General features: G+C 39.0%; 2 protein-coding genes across 4 annotated transcripts; both read left to right on the top strand.

Moving 5' to 3' along the window:
• The first annotated feature begins 772 nt into the window (after positions 1–772).
• Positions 773–13,286, top strand: nr2c2 (nuclear receptor subfamily 2, group C, member 2). 2 transcript variants are annotated; one of them, XM_077596905.1, is made up of 16 exons: positions 773–962; positions 2,361–2,488; positions 2,699–2,794; positions 2,871–3,071; positions 3,217–3,322; positions 3,419–3,598; positions 4,074–4,230; positions 4,301–4,391; positions 5,602–5,747; positions 5,825–5,987; positions 6,111–6,232; positions 6,493–6,632; positions 6,799–6,936; positions 7,033–7,138; positions 8,126–8,339; positions 11,155–13,286. In XM_077596905.1, exons 2-15 carry the CDS (start codon positions 2,429–2,431, stop codon positions 8,298–8,300), a joined length of 1,881 nt encoding a protein of 626 aa, XP_077453031.1. In that variant the 5' UTR covers positions 773–962; positions 2,361–2,428; the 3' UTR covers positions 8,301–8,339; positions 11,155–13,286. The 2 variants fall into 2 exon arrangements, with proteins under 2 accessions (XP_077453031.1, XP_077453040.1); XM_077596914.1 differs by lacking the exon at positions 11,155–13,286 and having other exon boundaries at positions 2,718–2,794; positions 8,126–10,419.
• A 755-nt stretch (positions 13,287–14,041) lies between these two features.
• Positions 14,042–21,805, top strand: cyp27a2 (cytochrome P450 family 27 subfamily A member 2). 2 transcript variants are annotated; one of them, XM_077602417.1, is made up of 9 exons: positions 14,042–14,287; positions 15,179–15,369; positions 16,185–16,384; positions 16,457–16,654; positions 16,730–16,893; positions 19,116–19,282; positions 19,355–19,436; positions 20,666–20,881; positions 20,947–21,805. In XM_077602417.1, the coding sequence occupies exons 1-9, from the start codon at positions 14,090–14,092 to the stop codon at positions 21,061–21,063; spliced, it is 1,533 nt and encodes a 510-aa protein (XP_077458543.1). In that variant the 5' UTR covers positions 14,042–14,089; the 3' UTR covers positions 21,064–21,805. The 2 variants fall into 2 exon arrangements, with proteins under 2 accessions (XP_077458543.1, XP_077458553.1); XM_077602427.1 differs by having other exon boundaries at positions 14,074–14,287; positions 15,179–15,271.
• Positions 21,806–22,110: the final 305 nt, after the last annotated feature.

The following is a 22,110-nucleotide window of genomic DNA, read 5'->3' as shown; positions in this document are numbered from 1 at the left end:
AACAAAAAACAAAACATATTCTTGCCATGTCTGTAACCTTTTGGAACACAAAATATCTTAACACATCTCCATTTCAATATATTGTTTAGGTCAGGGGGGGCAAACACGCAGTTCTGGTAATTTGCTATGCTTTGTTTTATTAAATTTAAATTTGTTTTTGGTTTTCTTCATCTGTTTTTCTGGAATGTCGTTTTGGTTTTTGCAATGAAAAGGTATTTCATAAGTTATAGTAACAGTTATAGAACTCCCTGCGAATGGAGTTTTCACTTGAGCTAATGAAACAGCTAAACCCAGATGTTAGAGCGATTACATCCGAGTAATAATCGATAACAGTAACTACAACTTTGCTATCCAATTTTATGAATGTTTTTTTAGGCAAGACAGGTCACTGGCTTTCTTTTGGTGTCATCTTAAACCTATTTTAAGAGAAAACGTATGTCTACTTGTTTGTACAGACTGTTTATTCCATTTAGAATACATTTCTTTTTCTTTTTTTTGGCATTGAGAGAGGAAAGACCAACGCTTTAGGGATATGGCGGAAGAAAATACAGTTTTCTACATTGATTTCAACATGTCAGGTTTTGACCCCTGAAGTAATAGAGAGGCACTGTTAAAGTGCTATATCTAGCGTTGATGTCAAGATTTTAATGCGGTCCGTATTGATAATAATATTTTTATAACTCTGTGGGTCAATAAAAACTGGGCGACGGGGGGCACTTGGCCCGCGGGCTATAGAGTGAATACCACTGCGACGGATAGGCGTGATGACGTCACCGTCTGGCTCGCACGCGCCTGAAGTAGGAGGAGGAGCGCGACAGAGGAAGAGGAAAAGAGAAAAAAAAGAAAAAAACCTTCAACCATCAACGGGTCACGAACTATGACCTTTAACAGTAGAAAAACAAAACAATTAATTTTATAAATTATCCGGGCGTTCCGAATACGTCGTTGGTCCATCGTCGGAGGTAAGATTCGGCTTTAGCATGAAAAGCCCAGAAAGACAGGCGACGTTGCGCATGATAAAAGAACACAGCTAATCTCCCGGTTTGCAGGCTAGTTCGAGTCGATGCAGGGCTTCGCGACACGGCCAGTGACAGTGACACCTCCGAATTGGGTTTACATGACGTATTTGTGACATTTAGGGTAACTAATGTGAGCCTCTCGTGTGTCACTTTACTCAGGGGGTTTACAAACACGCTGCGGCTCTGCTTGTGTTGTGCTAGCTTGGAGCGCTAAACGTAGACAGGTCGACCTTTTTACCTTTGCCTTCCATGCGGCAGAAATGAGGCGGAAATATCGTGGGACTTCCCACCCACGCCCTGCCCAATGTTTATTTACTAGCTACTGTCACGTCTTCATTATTGTTATGAGGGAGAAAGAATTTTCGGATAGATATTCGTCGTCAAAATTGGCTCCCTTTGTAATTGGCTGCTTGCCAAAATCTCCATTTTGTTGTGTTGTCATGATTTGTAATGTGGTAGGAAAGGAACATTTTGATGGAATTGCCTTGGGCCAATCACAAAGCTGTGTTTACTTCCACGACCCTCCTTAGTGTATTGTTACCTTTGAATGACACTTACTTCCGGGTGTCGCATTGTCAACAAATTGTAAGTTTAGTTACTACATTTTTTTTAATGCAAGGTAAATTCAGTGTCTTCAACAGAAACACAGAGTGCCAAATTATGAATAAAGTATAAGAAAAATAAAACTATGATGGCAGTTTGCATCTTTTTCAATATGTTCAAAGTGGCAAGGTTTCAAATAAAATATAGCTGATAATTCCTTAGTGATGATGTAAAGCTTTGTGATAAGAAAAAATATTCCATCCCAAAATTTACGGTTCAAATTAATGTATATATTCACATATAATCAAATACCCACTTTTTTATATAGACCACTTAAGTAACAAAACGTAAATCTTAAATATGGTCTCTTATTAGGGCGGCCCGGTGAATGAGCTGTCGGCCTCACAGTGGGAGACCTGGGTTCAAATCCAGTTCGGTCCACCTGTGTGGTTTGTTTGTTCTCCCCGGTCAGCTGGGATAAGCTCCACAACCCCCCGCAACCCTAGTGAGGATAAAGTGGTTCAGAAAATGAGATAAGATCAGATGGTCTCTTATTATATTTATTAGTTTTTCTTATTAATCATTGTATATTTTATCTCATCTCATCTCATCTCATGTGAACCCAGGACCCCAGAGCTGTGAGGCTGACGCACTAACCACTCACGCCACCGGGCTGTATATTTTATATATATATTAATAAATCCATTCTTAAGCAAAATAATAAAAGCCTATCCCAGCCAACTGTAGGTACCCCCAATGGGTGACCAGCCAACTAATGTATCATATATTTTGTTGCAGCTTTGTTGTTGAAAAATCAAGCACCTTACATTGTTCCAAACAGTTCCCACTAATGACCTTACATCATCATGACGGCCAACCTGAATTTGCTCTCTCAGCAGAAAGCGGACTATGAGGATGAGGCAGAGGTGAGTGTGGCTTGTAGTGTGCTCTATTGCATGCATTTTTTGTTCTTTTTAAGTTTTCAGCTTCAATTTTAGATCTGTTTCTTGAATAAATGCCTGACAATCTTCCATGTAGACAACTTAGTTTTCTTTACTTTCGCTACGTGGCTTTGTTTTATTTACTTTAGCTCCTTGTTGACCATCCAGTGTGGTATAATGTCTTTCAAATTGTAGGTGTCATTGTCCCCAACAGATTCGGCGATAAGTGAATCGCCTCCACAGCATCAGGTTGCAACTATTGACGCGCCAGCAACATCACAGCAGATACAGGTCCCGTCTTTTTTTACCTATATTTTTTAGTGATGTATAATTATGTCAGCCTCACTGTCACACTCTCACTCCTCAGATTGTAACTGATCAACATAGGGGTCAGAAGATACAGATTGTGACTGCCATGAACACTTCTAGTGCCCCCAAGCAACAATTCATTCTGACCACTGCAGACAACTCTGGAGCTGGCAAGGTTATATTGACCTCTCCGGACAACCACAACACCAAGCAACTTATCTTGACATCTGCAGACAACCTGATGCCAGGGAGAATACAGGTGACAAGAATAGCATTCACAAAAGATCAAATCAATCAGAAGGCACTTTTTCTCCAAATGATTTAACAACTGATGTTTCATTTTCTAAACTTTAGTTGAGGAACCATATTACATTAATGACCACTTCTATCACTTTTCCCCTCAGATTGTCACAGATCCACTGTCGATGGAGCAGTTGCTCGGCCAATCAGGCGACCTGAGCCGGCCACAGACAGTGGAGTATTGCGTGGTGTGTGGAGACAAGGCTTCAGGTGTTTTGTCTAGACACTGGAATTGTATATCATTTATTCTATTGGCTTGTGTAAAATTCAGACAGACATAAACTCACCTTTGTCATTTGTGTTTAGGCCGTCACTATGGAGCTATGAGTTGTGAGGGTTGTAAAGGCTTCTTTAAGCGGAGTGTGAGGAAAAACCTGACCTACAGCTGTCGCAGTAAGCAGGACTGCGTCATTAACAAGCACCACCGCAACCGCTGCCAGTTCTGTCGCTTGAAGAAATGCCTTAACATGGGAATGAAGACTGACTGTGAGTCAATAATTCCGTTTCATATTATGCCCAGTTTACTCCACAGCTCTAAAATAAAAGTCTGTTTCTTTTTCTAACAACGCATATATTATATATATAGATAGATATATAGATATATATATGTACATATACATACACTTTTTTTCAATATACATCAAGTCAGGCAGTGCATGGAAAAAAAATCCCATCTCGTCATCATTGTAGATGTTGTCTGGGTCACACCTCACAATTAATTTGGCCACATTGTTTTCAGTCTAAGCATTTGCTGTTTTCCCATCTGCTTTTTTGTTTTCACCCTTTCAACTTTGCAACAATGAAATCATCCTTCTGTAGTTGAGACGTCATCACAGCTCATATCTGTTGAGATAACTGCTTTGACTTTTGCCTCAAAATTGGCGGCACCTAATGTATTTGCAAATTTGAAGAAAGGTCATGAGGGGTATAGAATCTTTTTATTTTTATTTTTTTATCCCAGCTGTTCAGAGCGAAAGGAAGCCTGCCGATGTTGTTCCCAGAGAGAAACATATCAACTGCGCTCCCTCCACCCAAAAGATTTACATCCGCAAGGACATTAACAGTCCACTCATCGCTACGCCAACTTTCGTCTCTGACACAGAGACTGACGGCTCCAGGTTAGTTAGCATCATACCTCATTGTGGGACTTTGCATGTTGACGTTCTATGGAGTGTATTTGGTGTGCAGATCCAGTTTGCTGGACCAGGGGATGCTTGTGAACATACAGCAGCCTGTCATGCATAGTGATGGAACACTTCTGTTAACAACTGACTCAAAGGTACATCTCTTTCCATTCAGTGTGTACAGTTTCACAGTTGTTAAAGTTATTTTTGTCGCGGGTTATATTGGAATTAGGCTATTGAATTGAATCGCAACCAAATTGATTATTAATGACTATATTACTATTTATTACTATTTTATAGTAGATGAATTGTTTAGGACGCCAACATAACCTTTGTATTTTTATTCTTTTTATTTATTCATTTATTTTTTTTGCTTTAAAAGGCTGTGACGAAGAGCCCGCATGGCATCTACTTGCTAACTAGTAACCTACACGTAAATAAATGTCCACTATTAATTAATCAGCCCTGATACAATAAATAAAAAATCAGGCTTTGAGAATTGATAAATATTGGCCGTCCTAAAAAGCTACCATGATTCAAGACAATCGATTCATGAAAAACCAAAATGTGGAGCTTCAAAGTTAGTGTGAACAAGAACTAGAAAAACAAATATTTGAGTGGCGACATAGGATTGGGTTGGATAACTTTATTCATCCCGTATTTGGGAAATTTTGTGACAGTTACAAGAAAAGGTGGCAGTCAGCCTGTAAAAAGCCCACAAATTCGATAGTTTTTTTTCTTAACTGTTTATTTTTGGGGGAAAATATCAAAATTTGTATTTGATATTTGTTTTTTTTTATTACCGCTTATAGCTTTATTCAAATTTAAAAACAGTAGTGATAGATCTGAAAAACAACTTAAGGAGCAGTTTAAGAAAGAGTGAGACCAATTTAAAGGAAATAAGTTTATTACCGGACTGCAGAAATGGGGAGAGCTCAAACAGCGTGATCACTCACAGTCTGTTGTCCTTGCAGCTCTCACCGAATGACCAGTGAGTGAGTCTTAAATACAGGCAAAACTGACAGTTGTCAGCAGGACTTTGGACAGATATGTTTCAGTCATTTGCAGGGCAAAAAGTAATTGATCTGTGTCCGACAGTTGAGTGTTTGTGCTGACATGTCAACCCAATCACAAGACTAAGATTGATTATTCAGTCAGACAGTTGAGTGTTTATGCTGACATGTCAGCGATTCACAGTTTGTATGAGAACGATGCTTTTATACTCACAAAAACTGATATAATCTTACAAGTAGCTATTCCGATTCAGTGAAAGATCGGGAGAAAGTTTCATTTAATTTTAGTGAACATTCTGAAGTTGACAAAAGGAAATCTGGCCTTAATTTTTACACCTGTGGTTTTCTTTAGATGGAGTCTGGCCAGGGTGACCTTGGGACACTCGCAAATGTGGTGACCTCACTGGCCAACCTGAGCGATTCACTGAAACAGAACTTGAAAAATGGAGATTCACCAGATTGCACATATGTGAAAAAAAACACGACAGAGATTACTCGGTCAGTTGGTAAAGCACTACATTTTTTTTTGATTGATCTGATTCGACTTCTTATCGTTAACTCTTTTTTTTGCACAGTGCCTTTGACACTCTGGCCAAAGTGCTCAATCCACCCGAGACGGGTGTCGTAGCTGACAAATGTGTTAGCGAAACGGCCTTTCAGCTACTTGGCCGAGATCAAGAAACGCCAATCATCGAGGTGGAAGGGCCCCTGCTCACAGATGGTCATGTTAACTTTAAGGTCAGTGCGAGAGACATCCACTATCATCATTTACAATCAGATTGGCCACTAAAACTGGGTGTGTAGAAACACATCACTTTGACATAACCTGTGAAACGGTTGTCTTTTACATCTTCTTTCTAGTTGACCATGCCCAGCCCCATGCCAGAATATTTGAATGTACATTACATTTGTGAATCTGCATCCAGGCTTCTCTTTCTCTCAATGCACTGGGCACGTTCCATCCCTGCCTTCTTGGCTCTTGGGTAAGGACACCAGCATAGCACGATTAGGGATAAACAAGGTATGAGCATACTATAATTGTTAGCGATATTATTAAGTAGTATGCATTCAATTTTCAGTTTCAACATTGAAAATTGACTACAAAAAAATGACAATTTATTTTCTTGACGAAAAGATGACAGCAAAAATGGTATTATACAACGTTTAGGCTTTGTGCTGTGCGAACATTATGAGTTTTCCAATGAAGCTGATGGTCTATTACATTAACACGACTCTTTCTCAGGCAGGAAGAAAACACAGGCTTGGTGCGAGCCTGCTGGAACGAGCTATTCACTCTTGGTCTCGCTCAATGTGCACACGTCATGAACCTCTCCACCATCTTGACTGCCATTGTCAACCACCTTCAGAGTAGCATTCAGGATGGTATGGTTCAAGATTATGACACGCGTAGTACTAGCAAAATGTTCTCATTTCACAGGCAGGAATAACAGGATGATTTAGTCATAGCGAAGTAGCCGCACATTATCGTGTAAAATCTTCAGAGTAGGCCACTTGTATATGTTGATGGTTGACAGATGTTATCTTGTAGACAAGCTGTCAGGGGAAAGGGTGAAGCAGGTGATGGAGCACATCTGGAAGTTCCAGGAGTTCTGTAACAGTATGACCCGGTTGGAGACGGACAGCTACGAATACGCCTACCTGAAGGCCATCGTCTTATTCAGTCCGGGTGAGTTGTAAAGTGTCCCTCCTCCGGTGAATAGTAGTAAAATGATTTGAGGACAACAAAGTTGAGAAAATCAATACTTTTTTACCATGCCATCAGATCATCCTGGTGTGGACTGTGGCGGACAGGTGGAAAAGTTTCAAGAAAAAGCCTTGATGGAGCTGCAGGATTATGTACAGAAAACGTATCCCGACGACACCTACAGGTATGAAAGGGAATCCTGTTAAATTAAATGTATAATTATGTATTTAGAGTTTAGAATGAAAGCTGTATTTCTTTCAGGAACTCTGCTATGTTTACAAATCTTGTAGCCTTGTGTAGCTTACAAGCTATCTTACGACAGCAATTGGGATGTGCTCGGTATGACACTTCGGTCCATCATCTTTTTGCTCGCTTTGTATAACATTTTAAATACAGTCATACCTCTACTTACGAATGCCTCTTGGTACGAAAGTTTCAGGTTACGAAATTTTTTATATGCAAATGAGTGACTCGAGATACGAAGAAGATCCACGTTACGAAATTCTCCAAAAAGTAAATGCATCTCCTTATCCGTTATTTTATTTTGAATTCCCCATATTGAGCGATTATAAACTGTAAAACATATTTTCACACACACACACACACACACACACACACACACACACACACACACACACAGGGCACACGTAAAAGTCTAAAATGTACTCCAAAGTGGACGGCTTTCGGCCCTGGTAGAACGGGCTCTTGTTGCCATCTGGCGGAAAAACACGGACATTGCATCTGTAACGGCCACGGAGGGAGATATTTCAGCTGCTCAGGGCACATTTTCATATGCTTTATTTATTTTAAGACATTAATAAATCATTGCCTTATAATTTTCTCTCATTTGTGTTTCCTCACATTTTTAAAGGGTTTAGTTGGTAGTTGTGTGAGGACCGTGGAACGAATTAGAGAATTTACATATAAAGTATACCTCTACTTACGAAATTTTCAAGTTACGAAAAAAGTCTTGGAACCAATTAATTTCGTAATTAGAGTTACGACTGTAGTCAGTTTCTAAAAGAAAACCTTAATAAGCAAATAGAAACAAACAGACAACAAATATTTTTTGGCAACATCTCTTGGAAATGAGTTTGCTAAAACAGCGCTGATCTTCCGTACATATTGAATTGAAACGTTCCAAACACACAGCCAAAAATTGTGTCTTTAGGTTGACCCGCATCCTGACCCGTCTCCCGGCGCTGCGCCTCATGAACTCCAACATCACAGAGGAGCTCTTTTTCACCGGTTTGATTGGTAACGTCTCCATTGACAGCATAATCCCCTATATTCTTAAAATGGAGACCGCCGAGTACAGTAGCCAGGACAGCGACCCCACCGAGTGACAACCGCTTTAAGAAAAGGCATCCAAATCTCCACTTCAGGTACTCTTTCTTGTTAAAGCTGTGATGAGCATCCTGCAGCGGCCTCTTCTTCTATATGTTCATGATTTATAAAGTATTTATTTCCATTTTTTGATGAATTAAGAGTGTTAAGGGAGCTTTATGTAAGAAATGCACTTCAATTATATAAAATTTCGACAGTTGTTGTCAAAAGTTTACATACACTTGTGAAGAACATAATGTCATGGCTCTCTTGAGTTTCCAGTTATTTCTACAACTCTGATTTTTCTCTGATAGAGTGATTGGAACAGATACTTCTTTGTCACAAAAAACATTCATGAAATGTGGTTCTTTTATGACTTTATTATGGGTGAACAGAAAAAAGTGATCAAATCTGCTGGGTCAAAAATATACATCAGTATCAATATATCAGAGTTGTAGAAATAACTGGAAATTCAAGAGAGCCATGACATTGTTCTTCACAAGTGTATGTAAACTTTTGACCACAACTGTAAATGCAGTGGTACCTCTACTTATACAATTAATTGGTATCAGAACTTCTTTCATAACTTGGATTTTAACATAAGTAATGCAGCATTTTACATTAAAGGAATATAATTTGTTCCACAATATTCAATACTAGCCACTATAAACCATTTAAAATGATAAAACTATTTTGTTTGAAAAATGTGTATACAGTGGTACCTCGAGATACAAGCTTAATTCGTTCCGGTACTGAACTCGTATGTCGATTTAGGTACACTAATTTTGTTTTAAATTTTGATACCTTTCTTCTCCCGGGTTGACTCTATTTGCCCCGCCTCCACCCTGACTTTCAATATGCAACCTATCAAGGGTTGTTTGCTTTTGTATTCCCTTCAAAATATTCACAAAATGATGCACACAAATGTCCTCAATAGGATAACGCACGACCACTTGCCAACGAGAAGTAGTATATACTCCTCTCGTAGTATATACTCCTCGCGATCGCTCCGCCATTCACACTGTCTTACGGAAAAAAACACTAAAAAAAATGCAACGCTCCGCCCAGTGCTCGTAGAGACATTACACGAGGGAGTTGCGACCAGAGAGACAGTGCCCATGATGTTCTTATGATTATGAGCAGCCTCTCGCGTCGGCTGTATGCTCGTATATCGAAATTTGTCTCGTATCTCAAGATAAATATTTGCCCAAAATTTTACTCGTATCTCGAATTGCTCGTATGTCGGTGGACTCGTATGTTGAAATACCACTGTATATAGAAAAATGTATATGCAAAAATATAAGAAAACTTTATTAAGTCATTGAAATGATGCCACAACACCAAACCAAATGATGACAAATCGAAAGGACCGCCGTTCAAAGGTAATGATCCATAACTTGGACAAATTATCATATTTAGGAACATTAATTTACATATCAAAGTGTTTTGTAACCTGTAAAATTCGTAAATTGACGCATTAGGTAAGTAGAGTTACCGCTGTATTTCTAGCAAAAGTAAAAGCAATTTTTTCCCATTTTAAAAGTCGATTGTCAGGCCATAAAAGTTTTATGGTTCTGATTCTGTCTTTATGATGGAGGTCCCGCCCTCCACCAATCAGCCAATAATGAGATCTGTATTTTTCTGCATCCAGTTTGCCAGAAATCTTTATGCATTACAAAGAGTCTGAATTAACAATGTTCTCAACCAATACAGCAAAACAAAAATTCAACCTGCTATGAATCTCTTGAGTCATGCATGACAACATCAGAAATAAGACAATGAAATGCATTAGGGATGCTGTCAATCAATGTAGACAACTGAAAATTTTACGACTTATCTCAAAGTCGCATGATTTCTCCTCGATAGGTGATGTGTTGTTGATTTTTCCAATCTTACTTTGGACTAAACTGACATTTGGAATAGGCACAAAGCTGGCATGCTCGATCTATATGCATAGCATTAGGGTCCAGTACAAAAATAGTGTCTTTATTCGTATATATATTTTGGTCAGTTAGTAGAAATAAAATGGATGAAGGAATTAAGAGACTTTGTGGAAACTGTCAATGAATTACCTTCTTCGACAATCTGCTTACTGTATTTTTCGGACTATAACTCGCACCAGCCAATGAAGAGAAAAATTATATATATATATATATATATATATATATATATATATATATATATATATATATATATATATATATATATATATATATATATATATATATATATATATATATATATATATATATATATATAAGGGTTAAGAGGTTAAGTCACATTTTTGGGAGGGCCATTTTTTATTTGATCGGAAACCAAGAACAAGCATGCATTTAAGTAACAAAAGTAAAATGGGAAAACAACAGGCGAAATAGGAATCTATCTGTTAACATAACAGTTTTTCAGTTTTATCGCCTTTGTGGTCAGAGTGAAAAAAACAACATGAAAGTCAAAGTGAGTATTAGTCCCAGGCCCGGCCAAACTATGAAAAAAAGTGCAACTTATAGTCTGGAAAATACGGTATGCTTTGTTGAGAAAAGTAGTTCAAAAAGTACCCTTCCCATCATGGCTATAGAAACTAACCAGGAGCTTGGATTTGAGCTTTTTTGTTTATCTTTGTGTTAACCTACCTCACTAAAAATGAATATTCATTAGTGTTAAGATTTAACCCCAGGGCAATTTCAAACCCTTTACATATGAAGACTGTATCATATACTCATTTCATTTTTTTGTATGTAAGAGACAGGTTGTAGACTACAGATGGTGTTTGTTTACATGATCATTGCTAACATAAGTGTGTCATCTGTTAGCCACTGTCTATTCTGATTCAAATTCAACTATGGTATGATAATGCGGCTTAATTCTCTATTGCAGGGCACTTATCTGGCAAACCTTGCGCCAAAAGCAGTTCTGGTGTTCACACTATCCTTACATTGCCAAAAGTCCAAGTCATTGAAGCTTCGGGTTCGTAATGTAAAAACCAGTAATATATGTTTACTCTTGCAATAATATTTTTTTTTCTCGTAATATTATGCCCAAAATAGTTTTGTGTTGACAAAGTCCCCACGTCACCAACGGGTCAAAGTCCGCCAAACGACACAACTTTCGGTTCACAAAATAAATATAAATACTATAACGGTTTTAATATTACGAAATGTGTCTCCTATTTTTAATACTTTAATCTTATAATATTACACTAAAAGCAGTTTTGTGTTGAGGTAGCCCTTAGGTAGCGAAAAGTCTGCGGAAGTCTCCTCACTTGCCAGCTGAAGTCTCGTGAATGAGAAATAGTTTTTGATTGGCTGTTTTTTCCTCAATGTTGAAATCTGTGGCGGAAAATTGAACTAAAACTATCTTCTAAAGGCCCTTAAACATGCGATTACATAGATTTTGTATCTAAACCCGTCGCGAAAATAAAACTTGACCGGTGTGAACGCAGCTTTAGTTTGGCGGTATAATAACAACACACAGTACATTTATCCCTAAACTAATTTGCCAAGAAACTAAAGAATTCAACTCAATACAAGAAAATATGACGTCGAAATAAACACCCTTGCCTGCATTTCAAATGTAGGTTTAATTATGTATAAATTGGTATCAAATACCTGGTCATGTGCTGTCAGTGTAAATAAGTATTGCAATGGGTTTTCTAAATTTTATTTTGATTTTTAATCCATGTGTCTAACAAGTGGAAGAAGAGTATCTATCAGGTTCACACATTTACTCATGAAACAGCAACAGACCTCTGTCTTTTACTCAATGGCTCTCATTGACGGCAATAGACGTCCAATCCATTTGGACTGATAGAGGGCCTCCCAGTCAAAAACGATTGGACGTCTATCACCGTCAATCGCAGTGAATGAAATCATTTGTAAACTAAGTGCTCTCATTGTTTATTGTGTTTATCCTTTGGGTATGTATGTATACCAGTCTTTAGGTTTAACAAGTGTCCAAATGAGCGGATTAGATTGTATAGTTTTTTTGTGTTTAATAGCGGTTATATTGACTCACACTTTTTTCTTTTTAGCCTTTATTATGTGGCTAATGTTTCCTGTGCAATCACCTCATCACTTTTCCCTTCCTGACGGTCGTTATTTGTTCATTTCAGCCCCGTCGGCATGTGTCGATTGTTTGTTTTAATTGTGTTTATTTATTTTTTCTTACTTTATTTGAAATGCTTTGCTTATTTCTAGCCATGCTGTTTTTGTGCTTTGCTCAGTGCACATTAGTCAGTTTTTGTGGTGTTTATCTGCACCCACCCAACCTGACTAAACTCTTTGTGTTTTGTATGTTTTCTGAAAACTACAATTTATTTGGAAAATTATTTTTCTTGCCGCATACAAAGTGTACTTAAGTCGTTTTTGGGCAGGATTCCCTCATTTTATGAGAAAAAAAATGGTAACATTCATTGAAAGCTAGTCTCGAGTCTCAAAGACTTTATGCATCTGCTTCCTGCTTGTTTGACAAGCTAGAAAATTGAATAAATATGAATGGTAATCTTGGGTTCAAAACTCAGTGAGACTGTTTGTAAAGGTATTTGTGGGAACTTCCCTTTGTACATGTAATTTCATTAAAATGAGTGCATGTTGTTTTTAAGCAATTTTATAATATTTATGCTTTTTGCCATATTAACAATCATTTTATAGTGCATTGTTGTGCATGAAGAAGTGGCTCGTTGCATTTTATTAAATGCTGTATTCAAAAAGTTGGTTTAAATGTTGTGGCTTTTACATTAGCAATTGACAAACCACTTTGGAAGGTTTTTAAAAATGGTGTTGGTTTCTTTGTTTTCCAAGTATATTTGCTTTTCTTTTGTTCACCTCGATGTGTAGTTTTCTTTAAATGGTAAATTTGATTCATTGTTTTACCCAAATTGATTGCAACCTTATTTCTACCTCACAGATGAAAATGTAACCTGGTGTATTAACTGAACTCCTGTAAAAACATTCCAGTCTCTGAGGCTGGCTTTTTCAAAGCCACACAATAAAAAAAAGTTATTCATCCAATTGGGATTTGTATTTCATTTTCTTATGGGATTTTTAAAGTTTAATTTAGAATTTTCTGGACTAATGCATTTTGAGTGATGATTTTTTTTTTAATTGAGTAACTGAGTAGCTTTTCTGAGTCATTTCGGGATGTAATTTGAGTAATTTTGGGAGGTATGGTCATGACGCCCAAAATTACTCCACCTGTCTCCTTCCACAATTTTTTCAAAATATTAGTTTCTATTATTCTGAACATTTTTCAGAATATGGGCAAGTTACCAGAAAATCAGACAAAATTATTCCGAAAGTTGAGAAATGAGCAAAAAAAATACATGGAAAACGGGGAAATTATTCAGTGGACAGAAAAAATAATCAGAAAACCAGGAAAAAACATTCATAAAACTGAAAAAATAACTTGGACAAACAGAGAAAAATAATTTTAAAAATGGGAGTAAAATACTCCCAGGAAGGGGGAATTATTCAGAAAAGACACAAAAAATACCCAAATAAATAATAAAAAAAAACAGGATATTTAAAAAAAAATTCACAAACTGTAACTACTTTTTCCAAGATAATCGGATTATCTCCAAAACTATTCATTACCTTGGAAAAAAATAATAATTTAGGATTAAATCCTAAATTCTGTTCATATACCTCTGGTTTCTTCTGGCCACGACGTACAAGTAGAACAAGGCAGTTCCTGTAATGCAGTGGCACATATTGCCCACTAGATGGTGTTAGAAACAACAGACAGATTGACGCCCAAATCTGAACAACCGCGGAGAGTCCCATTTAGGTAGTCTGGGGAAGACGGCAATAAGAACATGTCCTTCTCTGCACCTCGCCTCTTTTCAAAGTACCGACGCGGAGATTCGGTCAGCTTTTGGACCAGAACACTCGTCCAGGCAAGGACCAAAGCGGCCAAACTAAAGACCATCGATGACTTGCCCGGACCCACTTTGTTCAAAACTCTTTTTTGGTTGTTTGTCAAAGGCTACGCGGACAAGAGCCACTTGTTGCAGGTAAACACGACCACCGCCCGATTTTTCAGACAGCGGGTCAGGGGTTCGGGTTAGTAATTCGACAGATTTATCGTCAAAACCGCTTCCGTACTTATAAAAAAACACTTGTTGAAGATCACCGTGCACACTTTGTGCCAAGAATGTGCATGATGATCCAACGTCGATTGAGTGTTTTTCCTTTTTTTAATCACGTTTGAGCTGTATTTTGATTTGACTTACAGTTATTTAGTGCTAATGTTAAACTATTAATTCATTTTCTGTCCCACTTATCCTCACAAGGCTTGCGGGGGTGCTGGAGCCTATCCCAGTAGTACACCCTCAACTGGTTGCCAGCCAATCGCAGAGCACAATGAGACAAACCACCATTCGCGCTTACATTTAAACCTAGGCACAATTTAGAGTGTTTAACCAGGTTAACATGCATGTTTTGGAGATGTGGGAGAAACCGGAGTACCCGGAGAAAACCCACGAAGGAGAACATGCAAATGCCACACAGGACCCACAGGATGTAAAATATGTATAATTCAAATATGGAATGACCATTAAGACATACAAGGAGTAGGATTGCATACAACAGCACTTGAAAAATGTGTGTGAAAAAAGAGTATGGTCTATAACGGGTGGGCAAACCGGTCCTCGAGGCCCGCTGTGGGTGCAGGTTTTTGTTCCAACCGATTCAGCACAAACAGTTGAACCAATGAGATTTGTGCAGAAAACAAGAAGCACCTGACTGCAATCCCTTGATTGCACTTTCAGGACACTAGATTGGCGAAAATGTGCCCTCTATGGGTTGGAATGAAAACCCACACCCACTGTGGCCCTTTGTGGAATAGCTTGCCCACCCCCGGTCTATAATATTTTGTGCTTCTTTCACTTGTCATCTTTCTCCAGGGGGTTCAGAAGAATCTCTACGGGCCCATCTGGCGGTCCAAGTTCGGCCCGTTCGACGTGGTCAATGTGGCGACTCCTGAGCTCATTGCCCAGGTGATCCATCAGGAAGGACGCTACCCAGTGCGAGCGTTGTTGCCACACTGGAAGGAATACAGGGATTTGAGGGGGCAAGCCTACGGTCTGCATGTAGAGTGAGTCAACACAATTCCATGCAACTGCTAATCAATTTTCCCTGTAATTTTTCATGTCTGGGCATACAGACAACTTCCCTGTGCACACTGAGGACCAGTGTGAGCAACATCATAAATGCTCGTTATGGGCACACACCAGTATCACACACAGAGCGTAATAGACATCCAATCCATTTTCATCATTGGCTGCCAGCCCTCCTGGTTGAAATTGATTGGATGTCTTTTGCCGTCAATGGCAGCCAGTAAAGTAATTTTATGTGGAATCTTTGAATGCACTGTAGTTGGTCTTCGACATTCTTTCACCCCTCCCTGTCAAAAAATGTGAAAGAAATCTGACTTATTAAAATATAAAATAATTTAATTTAAGAGCCCCCGAAAAGAAAAATCTAGTTTCTTTTTCAGATTTTTTAACTTTTTAACTGATAGTTTAACCAAAAAAAACCATTCTAAAATGCAAAAGAAATTATTTATCATATTGTTCCATTGATTATTTTTTATTAGTTTTTATTATTTTACTGATAGTATTTAAAAATTTACCTTGTAAACCTTGGCAAACTAGAGTGCAGTTTAATTTTTTTTAACATATAAAGTAATAATTATCTGCGCTGAATACTCTGCCGCTCTTTAACAACACTTGTCAATCTCAGTTGATAAAAAAAATTAATGTAGAAAAAAAAATCATTCAACGCTACAAGTTATTTTTGAACATAAATAAAGCTCAAATGAGTTTTTTTTTTTTCAAAGTACATTGACTGATGTGTGTGTGTGTGTACCGTAGAATTGAATGGTAAACTTGGATACCTTTCATTTCCTAGCAAAGGACAGGAGTGGTACAGAATCCGGAGCGCTCTGAACCCAAAGATGCTTAAGCTCCAGGAAGTGTCCGCCTACGCATCCGTCATCCACCAAGTGGTGGAGGATCTCCTGGAACGTATCGAGTTCCTTCGCCGTCGCAGCCCGGACAAAGCTTCCGTTTCCGACGTGGCTGCCGAGCTCTACAAATTTGGCTTTGAAGGTGAGATCGCCAGCAGTCACGCTGGAGGTGGCTTACGTGTTATTGATGCTTTTCCTAAATGTCATCGTGCAGGTATTTCTTCCATTCTGTTTGAGACCAGGCTGGGCTGCCTCCAGGAGAACATCCCTGAAGAAACGGAGCGCTTTATCACCGCCGTCAATGACATGCTAACAATGTCTGAGATTGTTGTTATCTTCCCACGCTGGACCCGTTCCGTCCTTCCTTTCTGGGAGCGCTTTGTTCGGGCCTGGGACGACCTTTATAACACAGGTTGGCCCGAATATTGTTTCTCAAATATACCTGACCGCTTGTTGAAGCTGCTCACAATGCGTTTCCATTCTACAGCCCAGGCGCTCATCGACAAGAGATTGGCTGACATAAAAACCCGGACGGATCGAGGTGAGGTGACGGAGGGTTTGTACCTGACTTACTTGCTGTCCTCTGATAAGATAACCCATTTGGAGATCTACATTAGCGTGACAGAGCTGCTGCTGGGCGGAGTCGACACGGTGAGGACGACAAGTAGGAAGCTATGTTCACGCTTCAGCATATTGCATACAATGTCTGCAAGACTTACTTAACTCACTTATAACAACTGTAATCCCTCGAATAGCACGGCTTCAACTTTCACGGCTTCACTACATTGCAGTTTTTTTTCTGGGGAATTTATTTATTAATTTTTTTAAGTTCATAAAAATGTTAAAATCCACGCTGAAACTCACAAGCGGAAGCTGCTCCCCTGTGTCTTTTTGCTACTAGGACTCATCACTGATTTTTTTTTTTTTTTAAGTTCATGAAAATGTGAAAATTCATGCTGAAACTCATAACCAGAAGCCACTCTTGCTACTAGGACTCAGCACTAAAGTAAAAAAAATGTTTTTAACAGGGGTGACCCTATTTTTCGATTCCCGCGGCTATGTCTGGTCCCCATTAACTGTGATATTCGGGGGATTACTGTACTGCAATTGCCCCTACCAACTCCCAATTACAAGAAAGGTATCCTCCCTTAATACAGCATGCTGGTGAGGACACTGATATTCAACACTATGATGATGAATTTGATCATGTTTGTAGAGGTAAACGAGTAAACGTGTACGTACATTAGAGCAGTGTTTCCCAACCACTGTGCGGCGGGACACTGGTGTGCCGTGAGCAATGGTCAGGTCTTCCGCGGGAAATTGCAAGAAGTCAAACAATGTCATATTCCGAGAGAAAAACGAAAATGAATATAACGAGATTAAAATTGAATTATTACCAGGTTAAAATCAAAATATGATGAACGGTAAATTAGAGATTATACTATTACAAGATTCAAAATGTGAAACAGTCATTTTGTTGCTTATTTTTCTCTAACATGAACCGGAAGTTGTTTGCTTTCTAGGGCATCAACCTTTGACGACGTAAAATCTGTGTGAGCACATTTTTTTGTGTATTATTAGGAGATTTAAATCATATTTGGAGAAAAGTCATTAAATTATGCGATTAAAAACATGAAATTACTTATTTTTGCATCACTCGAACCGGACGTTGTTCAGGGTCCGCAGACATCAACTTTTGGTGACATGAGGTCAGAGTGAAAAATTAGATTTTGGAATCATTTTGGAGGTTCATGTGACTCCTACTGATAAAACCTTGATGAGAATGACTATTGTTAATATAGGCGACATAGTTTTAAATTAAAAAGATTTTCAGATGGTGGTGTCCCTTGAGATTTTATTCAGCGCGAAAACAATTGGGAAACAAATTAGACGTACAAAACGATTTTTTTACTCACTTACACATCCCTCGGTGTGTAACGTATTTTTTTCACATTGTGTAATGTGTTTTTTTTTAATCCAATACTCCGTATTGTAATCCGTGCCTGATAGGATTATTTTTTGAGTATCGGACAGTATAAAAGTTGTAAAAATATTATCTGATATTTACAGTGGCATCACCTGGCAAAGTTCCCACTGGCCTTCTTTAGTTGTTTTTACTTAATCTTTTAAGTTTTTTGGGGGGGTAAAACTGAATTCTCCTACAGCTTTTTAATTTGACCTATTTGGGATTTATATATTTATCATTTGTTGTATTTTCCTAACATGTTTGGCAGGAATAGTTTGCCTTCATAAAGTTTATTTTGTAAATTAAAATTTAAAAAAAACTAGATAATACAGCATTAATTATTTTTTTGCATTATTTTTAATGTTCAAAAAACATCAGATCAGTAGTGGGAAAACACCTGATAAAGAAAGTCAAAAAAATCAGTATCTAATTACGCCATCACATACATGTGTAGTATATATCAGATCGGACACCTCTGCAGTATGAATACAATGCCACCAGTGTTCTAAAAAACAAACGACAAAAACCCCCCGCAATGCTATAATGTTGAATCTTCATAATCCGCAGTCCATCGCCCAATTTAGTGACCCAATTCGATCTGCGCCAATTATCCGTTCTGAGCCAAATGTATACTCGTGCGGTCAGTCATATGATCAAAACATTCCTTTTACAATCCATCCCTGTGTATACTTGATGCTGAATGTTTCTCCTGTAACGCAAAGTGAATTTAGCGTGTTTGGAATGTAGAAATACTGGATTCAAGATTACTTTTGTTAGCCGCTTTACTGCAGCTAGGCAGTCAAATTAAATTATAGCAGGCTGGTATACTTGTTTTCCTTTTGGGAACAAAGACAACATTTCTAGGGACGTGTGCTTTTTCAGAAATGTCTCCTTCTGTTTCGTTCAGACCTCCAATACGCTGTCATGGGCGTTGTACCACTTGGCGAGGGACCCACGGGCTCAGGATCGACTGCACGCTGAGGTGAATGCCACGTGTGCCGACAAAAGTCTGCCTAGCATGGAAGACCTTAAAGAGATGCCCTACTTGAAGGCCGTCATCAAGGAAACATTACGGTGTGCCAACTCGTTTGTATTCATAAGAAGCTTTGTTTTACCGCTATAAGACTTTCTCTCTTTGTCTTCCAGCTTGTATCCCGTTGTTCCTGGCAACGGACGTTTTGTTACTGAAAATGAGGTGATGGTGCACAACTACTGGTTCCCCAAAAAGGTGCAGATACACTGGATTGAAATGAGGTTTCTTTCCTAGGAGTGTTTCCTGTATAGAGTGACCTTTTGCTTGCTCAAACAGGGTTCAGTTTGTCTCTTGTATGTCAAGTACCTTTGTAGTAACTGTACCTTGAGTTAAGAGTCACCAGTTTTCAACATGTGGGAACCTGTTGAGCCACTTACAAATTTGAACCCTAATGGTAAGACAGTGGACCCCTCAAGTTTACTGATTGACTGTTTTTTTACGTACCAAAGACAAATAAACTGTATATATTTATAAATAAAGAACAAAAAGGAGTACAGTAATCCCTCGCCATTTCGCGGTTCAAGTTTCGCGGCTTCACTACATTGCAGATTTTTTTATGGGGATTTTTTTTTTAAAGTTCATAAAAATGTGAAAATCCACGCTGAAACTAGGACTCAGCACTGAAGAAAAAAAGGGTTTTTTTAATAGGGGTGACCCTACTTCGGTTTTTTTTTGTATTATTGCGGCCATGTCTGGTCCACATTAACCGTGATATTCGAGGGATTACTGCAGGGGTCGGGAATCTTTTTGACGAAGAGAGCCATAAACAATTCATATTTTCTAATGTTATTCCTTGAGAGCCATACTCTGAATTCAAAAGTCAAAATACATGTAAATGGGTGCCTTTTGTTGTTGTTGTAATTTCACCAACTCTGAAATTATTTGACAACATTGTTATTCAGTTGCTAATCAATGACAGAAGAGTCTAATGCAAAAAAAGAGAAGATTAAAGCAGGTCTAGATGCAGTATCTCAGCTCTGTCACCAGCGGTTTCCATATTTTAGCTCACAGGTTAGCAGAGAGCTAGATGCGCCCGTCAAAAGAGCCACATGTGGCTCCCTAGTCATAGGTTCCCTACCCCTGGATTACTGTATTAAAAATATTTTTTTATATAATGAAAGATGGGACTCTAATCTTTCTTCTTTTAGAAGACAACCCTTGAAAGAAGGCGCTGTCTTGTGACAAATGTCTTGGTTTGAATGAGTTAATTCTATCATGCCACCCGATGGTGGAGTGGTTTTTCCGCCTGACTTTGCTCCGGGCAGTCTGGGTTCGATTCCCACTCGGCGGCAGTGTGATTGTGAGCGCGAGTGGTCGTCTGTCTCTCTGTGTGCCCTACTACTAAGATTTACCAGATCTTTTTCAAGATACTTTCAGGTGCTGCTGCGAGATCCAAACCAAACACCCATGCAATGCTCTTCCAGACTCAGTTCCATTTGTGCCACTACGCCGTGAGTCGCGACCCAGCTCAATTCCCCCGACCGGACGCATTCGTACCCGAGCGATGGCTTCGCAGCAACAGAGTGAGGGCAGGCTCCTTCCAGCACCACCCGTACAGCTTCATCCCATTCGGCGTGGGTGTGCGAGCCTGCGTGGGGAAGAGAGTGGCCGAGATGGAGATGTACTTTGCTCTAAGCAGGGTAAGCGGCAGCCTGCGAGCTCACGTCGCGCGACTGCGATCTGAATGTCGACTTGTGATCGGCAGCTGATGCAGCACTACGAGGTCCGGCCGGGGGACGACCACACGGCCGTGGAGGCCAAAACACGGACACTGCTCATCCCCGCAAAGCCCATCAGTCTTCGTTTTCTGCCCCGAGCCTGAGGCAAAGCATCCTTTGCACAACCTTTGAAACATGCCATGTAGAGATCACACTTCGTTACTATGACTAAAATATGATTTGGTTAGCCATAATAAATGGATGCATGGTAAATAAACAAGTACAGTAATCCCTCGAATATCGCAGTTAATGTACACCAAACATGGCCGCGATAATCGAAAAATCGCGAGGTAGGGTCACCCCTATTGTAACTTTTTTTTCTTCAGTGCTAAGTCCTAGTAACAAGAGTGGCTTCTGCTTACGAGTTTCAGCGTTGATTTTCACATTTTTATGAACTTAAAAAATAAATAAAATAAATAATTAATAGCGGGAAAAATTGTGAAGTAGTGAATTTGCGATAAGTGAGGGATCGCTATACTAATACTTGTGAAGCGCCTTTCCACCATCATGACACCCAGAGCATTTTGACACTACTATATCGTCATTCACCTTCTGATGACACACTCGGAAGCAATGTTGGGTTCATTATCTTACTCAAGGATACTTAGACGAGCTCACCGGGGCCGACAATCGAACTCGCATCTTCTTGGTTTCGGGAACGATTACTCGACCACTGAGCCAGTAGTGGTACCGTATTGATGTTAGTTTATTATTTGCATTGTTTATTCTCTCTACTACTCTACTAATTCTAGCAAGCCCAATCATATTGCTTAAATTGTGTTTATTAGACTTTGGCAACTGACGCTAATCTCCCTGCCATCAAATAAAATGATTTCATTTTGCTTATATCATTCCGGAGATGAAATCTGCACTACAGTGGACAGCTCTTCAAAAGTTGACACTTAAGACCACATGTCTCAAACCGATTCCGCCGAGGGCCGCAGTGGGCCCTGGTCTTTGTTCCAACCGATCCAGTACCGACATTTTAACCAATCAGGTGTCTTCTAAAATAAGTAGCACCTGACTTTAATTAACTGATTACACTTGCAAAAGGTATCCTCTTGTTGAGTTGGAATGAAAACCTGCACCCACTTCGGCCCTTTGAGGATGAAAACCTGGAATAGTTTGGAGACCACCGCTTAAGACCTTTT

This window comes from Stigmatopora argus, chromosome 1 (assembly GCF_051989625.1).
Source record: "Stigmatopora argus isolate UIUO_Sarg chromosome 1, RoL_Sarg_1.0, whole genome shotgun sequence".
NCBI classification, from domain to species: Eukaryota; Metazoa; Chordata; class Actinopteri; order Syngnathiformes; family Syngnathidae; genus Stigmatopora; species Stigmatopora argus.
This window is presented reverse-complemented; position numbering and strand designations above follow the sequence as displayed.

What these genes read in the sequence shown, in the direction of transcription:
- cyp27a2 (XM_077602417.1), top strand. Translation starts at nt 14,090, where the DNA reads ATGTCCTTCTCTGCACCTCGCCTCTTTTCAAAGTACCGACGCGGAGAT. An exon ending in ACAAGAGCCACTTGTTGCAG is followed by an intron (nt 14,288 to 15,178) that starts GTAAACACGACC and finishes ATCTTTCTCCAG; the next exon opens with GGGGTTCAGAAGAATCTCTA. An exon ending in GGACGACCTTTATAACACAG is followed by an intron (nt 16,655 to 16,729) that starts GTTGGCCCGAAT and finishes TCCATTCTACAG; the next exon opens with CCCAGGCGCTCATCGACAAG.
- nr2c2 (XM_077596905.1), top strand. Translation starts at nt 2,429, where the DNA reads ATGACGGCCAACCTGAATTTGCTCTCTCAGCAGAAAGCGGACTATGAG. An exon ending in AACACGACAGAGATTACTCG is followed by an intron (nt 5,748 to 5,824) that starts GTCAGTTGGTAA and finishes TTTTTTGCACAG; the next exon opens with TGCCTTTGACACTCTGGCCA. An exon ending in TCAGAGTAGCATTCAGGATG is followed by an intron (nt 6,633 to 6,798) that starts GTATGGTTCAAG and finishes GTTATCTTGTAG; the next exon opens with ACAAGCTGTCAGGGGAAAGG.